The 8,550-nt window shown below is 44.4% G+C and overlaps 1 gene segment (V, D, J or C); it reads left to right on the top strand.

The window, feature by feature from the left end:
* The first annotated feature begins 7,003 nt into the window (after positions 1–7,003).
* On the top strand, positions 7,004–8,083 carry LOC114844996 (T cell receptor alpha variable 21-like). The segment is given in 2 exon segments: positions 7,004–7,184; positions 7,368–8,083. Coding segments are annotated over 2 exon segments (444 nt in total).
* The last annotated feature ends 467 nt before the right edge of the window (positions 8,084–8,550 follow it).

Below are 8,550 nucleotides of genomic sequence, written 5' to 3'. Positions count from 1 at the left end.
TAACATTAATCAACGTAACAATCATTTATTTAAATCATTTATTTAACCAAGCTATTTAACCAAGTGCTGACAACTGTCGTTTACGTTACGACTCATGGCGTTTGCTAAAGGAATGACAGGTCAGTCAGCTCGCCACCGTCGGGTCACTTACAGAATCACATGCCAACAAAGCTAAGTTTTCTGTGCATCCTGCTTCATTAGTGCAGCGATATCACGACCTTGTCGACACCTGATGAGGAAGAATTTAGCGCATCTGCGGTGTTCCGGTGATTTTGAGTTTATGATAAGACTGAAATCGCGTCCTCCTGCTTGGCCGGTTGATGCTCTTATGCCCAGGAAGACGCTCTAATGTTGTGCCGATCTTTGCAAGTATTCTAAACAGTGATTTATTACAGTTTATTGTGGCTGTTTAGACATGCTCCATCATTGGACTTCCTGTCTCAGAGCCTGCTTTACCTGCGGGAGAATAACAGCCACTCAATCTGCCTCACAGTAACTGAACTCATTGTGAGCCATGACTGCCCTAATGTGCATCACATCATCTTTATGAGGCAGATTCTGTGGCAAAGTGTGTGTGATCAGATGATCCGTCACGCAACAAGGTGTTACTGTATGTACAGAGCAGATGAGTGACAGGAACTTTTTATTTCCCACCACCTACCTTCGGTATTGGTTTAGTAGTCATCATACCTGAGAGACTGGTTCTGCATCAACAGCGCTGCATGGTGAGCTCAGCAATGGTTCTGCCTACCAGCCTGGCGTCGGAGTAGAGGACGCCATCATCTTCCTGCTCCATGGTTCCCTGGCCCACTTTAAGAAGCCCAGCAGCACTGTGAGGATTCTGTTCTTTGACCTCTCCAGTGCCTTTAATACCATACAGCCGGCTCTCTTAATGAACAAATTGAAGTCAGCTGGTGTGGACAGTTACCTGACAGTGGATACTAGACTCCCTCACAAATCATGCCTAGTTTGTGAGGGTCCAGGATTGGTGTCAGCAGAACCACCTTCTAATCAATGCAGGGAAGACCAAGGACATGGTGGTGGACTTCCACAGATGTCAGTCTACACCCCCTCCTCCAGTAAACATTCAGGGAATGAACATCCAGACAGTGGACTGTTACAAGTACCTGGATGTTCACCTTAACAACAAACTAGACTGGACGAACAACACAGACGCACTGTACAGGAAGGGTCAGAGCAGACTCTACCTACTAAGAAGGCTGAGGTCGTTTGGACTGAAGGGGACACTCCTGAGGACTTTCTATGACTCATTGTGAGCCATGACTGCCCTAATGTGCATCGCATCAGCAGATTCTAAGGCAAAGTGTGTGTGTGATCAGATGATCTGTCACGCAACATCAAGGTGTTACTGTATGTACAGAGCAGATGAGTGACAGGATCTTTTTATTTTCCACCACCTACCTTCGGTATTGGTTTAGTAGTCATCATACCTTGCATTGAACATCTTATGTGCTGATGACAGATGAATCAGAAACAACAGTGCATCCTGGAACACTGTGGGTTCACGTCTTGTAATGCAGTCCCAAATAATAGCTCTGTATGCTGTTGTTCTTGGTGTGGAAGGGATTTTGGCCAAAAGAGGACATTCGTGTCCTGCCTCATATACAGTAGGTCATAGGACTGCATTACAAGAGGTGAGCCCACAGTGTTCCATGATGCACTGTTTTTTCTGATTCTTCGGTCATCCTGATCTGAGGAAAACAGTCTGTAGCTCTTTTAGCAACATGTTTCAAATAATTAAGCCATTGTTTTATATGTTTCTATGCTGATAGATAATATTACATTTTACATGTTCTATAAAGTTCAGCCTTGAAGATGTTGAAGATTTTGAGTTGGCAGATTTAAACTTGGTAATAAAACATTGGTTAAAAAAAACATATGGGCAGTTCTGACTACAAATGTTTTGTGAAAAAAAGGACTGCTGCTTTACTTGTCAGGCTTTTGCAGATATCAGACCCACATGCACAGCGCGGACAGGTTGGTGTTTTAAGAGGTGACAGTCTTTATTATGTAACTTAAGGCAAGCAGAGTTATACAAAGGTGCTCTCAGACGTGAGCACCAAAGGAGCAGGCTCTAATCTTGGTCAAACGCTCAGGTACGTTACCAGTCTTTCCACGGCAAAAGTACAGGCAAGGAACAGGCAGGAATCCGAAGTCAAGGTACGAAACAAGATCACTGGCAAGGTAAGCTATATGATACTGCTGGAAAGCAGTGAGTACACGCGTAACAATCTGGCGTCTGACTGGTGTGTGAGGTGGCGGCTAAATACTGGTGCTTAATTTCGAGATAACTGTCAGGTGTGCGTGATTAACTGGGAATGACATGGAAACAGCTGAGATGTGGGTGAGACAAGAAGTGCTTCAAAATAAAACCAGAAACAGGACTAAGACATGACATTACTATCACGGGAACATGCACATAAAATATTCAATGCAAGGTAGATAGATAGATAGAATACCTTTATTGTCCCGCGATGGGGAAATTACCATGTTGCAACAGCACAGAGACATACAGACATATATACGAAATTAGAACATCATGCACATATAACAATGAGGTAAGGTGACTGCACCAAACAAAGTGAGTAAGATATTAAAGTGTCTGGTGCAATTGCTCTGGAGATGTAGTGTGTGTGTGTGTGGCAGTGTGGTAGAAATGTGCACCATGAGAGAGTTGACAATAGTTCGAGTTATCTACTTGCATAGTAATAACACCAGCGTGTAGTGTTCTGGGCGAGTCACAGCCAAGTCCAAAGTCCTGTCTGTGAGTGCGTGTGACGCTGCAAGAAGGAAAGACCTGCGGAATCTGTCCTTCCCACAGCGAGGGTGGATCAGTCTGTCACTGAGTCTGCTCTCCAGGGCAGACAGTGTGTCCTGCTGTCGGTGGGACTCGTGGTCCAGCATGGATGTGAATTTTGCCAGAACCCTTCTGTTTGCCACCTCCCTCACTGACTCCAGAGTGCAGCCCAGGACAGAGCTGGACTTCTTAATGACCTTATCAGCTTCTTCCTTCCTGTGATCCTGCTGCTCCAGCAGACGACTGTACAGGACAGCTGATGACACCACAGAGTCATAGAAAGTCCTCAGGAGTGTCCCCTTCACTCCAAAGGACCTCAGCCTTCTTAGTAGGTAGAGTCTGCTCTGACCCTTCCTGTACAGTGCGTCTGTGTTGTTCGTCCAGTCTAGTTTGTTGTTAAGGTGAACACCCAGGTACTTGTAACAGTCCACTGTCTGGATGTTCATTCCCTGAATGTTCACTAGAGGAGGGGGTGTAGACTGACATCTGTGGAAGTCCACCACCATCTCCTTGGTCTTCCCTGCATTGATTAGAAGGTGGTTCTGCTGACACCAATCCTGGACCATCACAAACTAGGCATGATTTGTGAGGGAGTCTAGTATCCACTGTCAGGTAACTGTCCACACCAGCTGACTCCAATTTGTTCATTAAGAGAGCCGGCTGTATGGTATTAAAGGCACTGGAGAGGTCAAAGAACAGAATCCTCACAGTGCTGCTGGACTTCTTAAAGTGGGCCAGGGAACGATGCAGCAGGAAGATGATGGCGTCCTCTACTCCGACGCCAGGCTGGTAGGCAGAACCATTGCTGAGCTCACCATGCAGCGCTGTTGATGCAGAACCAGTCTCTCGGGTATGATGACTACTAAACCAATACCGAAGGTAGGTGGTGGGAAATAAAAAGTTCCTGTCACTCATCTGCTCTGTACATACAGTAACACCTTGTTGCGTGACGGATCATCTGATCACACACACTTTGCCACAGAATCTGCCTCATAAAGATGATGTGATGCACATTAGGGCAGTCATGGCTCACAATGAGTTCAGTTACTGTGAGGCAGATTGAGTGGCTGTTATTCTCCCGCAGGTAAAGCAGGCTCTGAGACAGGAAGTCCAATGATGGAGCATGTCTAAACAGCCACAATAAACTGTAATAAATCACTGTTTAGAATACTTGCAAAGATCGGCACAACATTAGAGTGTCTTCCTGGGCATAAGAGCATCAACCGGCCAAGCAGGAGGACGCGATTAAAGTCTCATCATAAACTGAAAATCATCAGAACACCACAGATGCGCTAAATTCTTCCTCATCAGGTGTCGAAAAGGTCGTGATATCGCTGCACTAATGAAGCAGGATGCACAGAAAACTTAGCTTTGTTGGCAGGTGATTCTGTAAGTGACCCGACGGTGGCGAGCTGACTGACCTGTCATTCCTTTAGCAAACGCCATGAGTCGTAACGTAAACGACAGTTGTCAGCACTTGGTTAAATAGCTTGGTTAAATAAATGATTTAAATAAATGATTGTTACGTTGATTAATGTTAACAATGTGGGTCTCATTGTGTGTCAAAATGCGACCGCAATTCTTCAAGAGTTACAAATATTTGCTGATGTTGCGCTTCAAATGCTCTTGGGCGTTTTATTGTGAAAGTCCGGCGACTGGCCCCGCCCCCGGTTTCCTTTTTCTTATTTCGTTTTGAAAGTGGAGAAAAGGAGAATGAGTAAATCAGTATATCGCAAAAGTGTTTTACCGATTTACGGAAACGAGACACAGCATAAAAAGTCGTTATTCAATTTTCATTTTAGACATAAATAATGAATTGCACTTCATGCACGGACCTGTTTACCATTGTTGTGTTAAGGCCTCTAACATCCCCCCCTTGGACGTATAGTCTAACCCATGCATCAAATGTGCAAAATGCAGAAAGAAATGTTTAGGGAGACCTGGTTTGCCATCCGGGCCTAGCCAAATATCATATTCCTTGTTTGGCACCTGCTCGTGCCCAAACCGCGTGTTCCTGAGGAGTTGCAAAAGTTTGCATGTCCAGTGAGGAAGAAAGTGATGGAGCAGGCGACACAGGAGATGAATCAGACAGGCACAATGGTGGAAGGACCCAAATGCACAGCGAGGCTTGAGTAAATAAGTATTTTAATAAGAACGTAGTCAGGCAGGCAACGTTCATACACAGGTTGGCAAAAACAAGATCCGACAAGGCGTGGGCAAAGACGTGGTCAAAAAACAGGCAGACTAGACTATCAGAGACTGGGCTAGAATCAAAACGGTATTACCAAACTGGGTCATGCACGGGAACTGGAAACTCGACAACGCTGGAATGCAGGTCATGAAATGAACACAGACAATCTGGCAGGGTGCTGGGGTGAGAGGTGGTGCTTAAATACTGAACTACTGATTACTGATGATGTGCAGGTGAGGCTAACAAGGGTTGGAAGTAAAGCTGGTCTGACTGGAAATGGGAGCTAAACAGGAAGTGGTGACAAAATAAAACCAGAAATGACTAAGACAGTGAAGTGTAATAGAAAAATTTTGCTTTGTGCTATTTCTTATCCAACACAGTCGTCATGTGCTGGTTAGGTGCAATACTGAACATTCTTACACAAACAAATAATCTCTTGTGCTGTCGTACATCAAGTCTAAACATCTGATGTTCCATTTGACTGACTAATAATTTATGATATATGTTTGTCTTTTATTGGGCGGCACGGTGGTGCGGTGGGTAGCACTGTCGCCTCACAGCAAGAAGGTTCTGGGTTCGATTCCCGGAGGCGGACCTGGTGCCTTTCTGTGTGGAGTTTGCACGTTCTCCCCGTGTTTGCGTGGGTTCTCTCCGGGTTCTCCGGCTTCCTCCCACGGTCCAAAGACGTGCATTAGGTTGATTGGCTTCTCTCCATTGCCCGTAGGTGTGAGTGTGTGTGTGAATGGTTGTGTGTCTATGTGTTGCCCTGCGATGGACTGGCGACCCATCCAGGGTGTACCCTGCCTCTCGCCCGTAGCCAGCTGGGATAGGCTCCAGCACCCCCGTGACCCCGCACTAGGGAGTAAGCGGTTAAGAAAATGGATGGATGGATGGATGTTTGTCTTTTACACCCGGACTCTGGCCCCATCCTATCTGACTCCCCACCAGACCCAAGGCTGTTAAAGCAAATGCACCTTGTCTTGGAAGCTCGGTGTTCCTTCCTTTGGATAACAAGACATGACGATGCAGAAGTGAGAAAGCAAACATTCTCACTCACAGCGAGATAAGGTGGCGCAAACAATTCCATTGCTGCAGAGAGACATTTATACCAGAGCCAGAGAAAGGGGTTAAAAGTAAGAAGCGACTTTAGGATCGTGGGCTCTTTGCATCACACCTTCGTGGTGTGTGCACTGATCTCCCCAGCTGGTTTTTGGTTTGTTGATGTGCACGATCAACATCCATGCTTTTTATTTGCTTTCCCCATTATTTTTATTTTCTTTATTATTTCAATAAATCGCACAAAAGGACAACTCTCTCTCATCTGCTTCTTTATGGAAAATTTCCACCACAGAAGTCGTTGACTGAGGTTGTGACATGTGTGTTCTCACAGGGACAATGACACCTGCTGTGAGAAGAGAGTTAAAAACAGTAGTGATACCTTCAATTGTCTCTGATTTTAGTGGAAACTGTGGTTTGCATGATCAAATTTTGTTGTGTTGACCACTGGTTCACAATCTGCTCTTAACCCAACATCGTACTTATGTGCTGCCCATAGAGCAGAAGGCACTTGTTGGAGCTCAGAATGTTGCCACAGTGCATGTGTGGAAAGAAAAAGAGTTGCAAGCGCGATGATGATGTCATTTCCCAAATGCACAGTGCGCTGTGCATGACAAACTGACTAAAGAGGTTTACGATAAATGTGATGCTTCATAATGTACAACACTGTAGGATCTGATGTGGCTTCCTACTGAGTTTGTACTTACGCGGCAAAAGAATGCTTAAACTTTATGCCTTCAGGGGAGTCACATGGCAAAGGTTAGTTAGTTTCTTTACTATTTGAAGGCCATGTTACTCCTACTCGACAGATTGAAATAACGTGTGTAAAGTTCAGGGAGTAATTATCTTAGACTTTAGTATTAGGCTTTTGTTTTGAATCTATTTTGTGTTGTCTTTGTTTTGATGTTAGATTCAGTTTGAAGACGCTCGGACACAAAAAGCAGAAATGAGGAGGGGTCCAGTGTTTCTCACAGCAACGTACGAGGCTCCTCCCACTGACTGCACATGTGGCTGCTTCACAGCTGGATTGCAGCTGTGATCATCAGACCCACAACAACAGTGTGTCAACTCTGAACATGGACACACTCGCTGCACTTCTGTTCGTTTCAGCTCTCGTAGGTACGTATGTTGTTAAAAACCCTGAAACTGAACATTTTCTAAACTTCACACATTTAATGTAAATTGTCTAGACTTAAGTTCAGACTGGAACATTTTAAATATGCACAATTACATGTCAGCACTTATTTTTACAGACTAAACTGTTGATGAACATGTAAATGTGACCTGTTGCTTCCTCACTAGGTAACAGCTTGGAAGATGATATTACTGCCATCAGAACTGAAGTGTTTTCATCAGAGGGTCGTAGCGTTACTCTCTCCTGTAAATACTCAGTTAAAGCTGATAATCTCCAGTGGTACCGACAGGATGCTGGATCAGCTCCTCAGTATCTACTCCTGATCACTGATACGAAACAGCCTGAAGTGATTCAAGCAAAGCCCTCAAACCCTCGACTGACTGCTAAACTGAACGACCAGAGAAATCAAGTGGATCTGGAGATCTCCTCTGCTGCAGTGTCTGACTCTGCTGTGTACTACTGTGCTCTGCAGCCCACAGTGACAGGAAACACCTCAACTCTGTACAAAAACCTCTGGAGCAAAGACAACACAATACTCCACAGCATCCACCAGAGGGAGACACTGTGAGAAACTTTAGGAGTTCAGACCAGGAATGTTCAAACAATTAAAACGAGACTCATTCTGTTAAGGTTCTGCCTGAAAATGGCAGAGCGTGTTGAAAATATATATGTATCCATTTACAGAAACTGGTAAAAATGTTTAATAAAAGAATGAAACAACCAAAAACACTCCCATACACAAAAGACTAAAACACGGAGAACTGGGAGGAAAAATACTATTGGCAAGAAACTTTGGCTCACAGGACTAGATGAGAGAACAGAACTAAATAGTCGGCATGGCACCTTTGACATGGACGACAACAACTGACAGGAAATTCATCCAACATTTTTTCCTTCTTTAATTATTATTCTTTAAATCAGAATGTAATTCAAACAAACATTTCTGTTACAATCAGGGGTCAAACTGGACCTGAACAGTATTCTAAAACATGCATGTTTATAGGCTACAATGGCCTACAAACTGAACTGGAGGGAGGACCCAAATGCACGACCCACAGACAGGACTGACAATAAATGATTTAATAAATAAAACATACAGACCGAGGACAATACGAACTAAGGACGCTGCGTATGCAGGATAGGCCAGAAATAAACCATGCAAACTAACATATATAACATATAACTCACAGGTTAACTAAAGATCACTGCTGAGTAGGAAACTAAATTAACCATACTAAGAATACCAAACATGCAAACAACAGTACCTAACACTAGTGATGGGTCCCGCAACACCGATGCGCCAGCGCATGCGTCAAGTTCGTAAAGCGAAACGCCGGGCCGATACGTGTA

The sequence above is a fragment of the Betta splendens genome, chromosome 17 (assembly GCF_900634795.4).
Source record: "Betta splendens chromosome 17, fBetSpl5.4, whole genome shotgun sequence".
Classification (NCBI taxonomy): Eukaryota; Metazoa; Chordata; class Actinopteri; order Anabantiformes; family Osphronemidae; genus Betta; species Betta splendens.
This window is presented reverse-complemented; position numbering and strand designations above follow the sequence as displayed.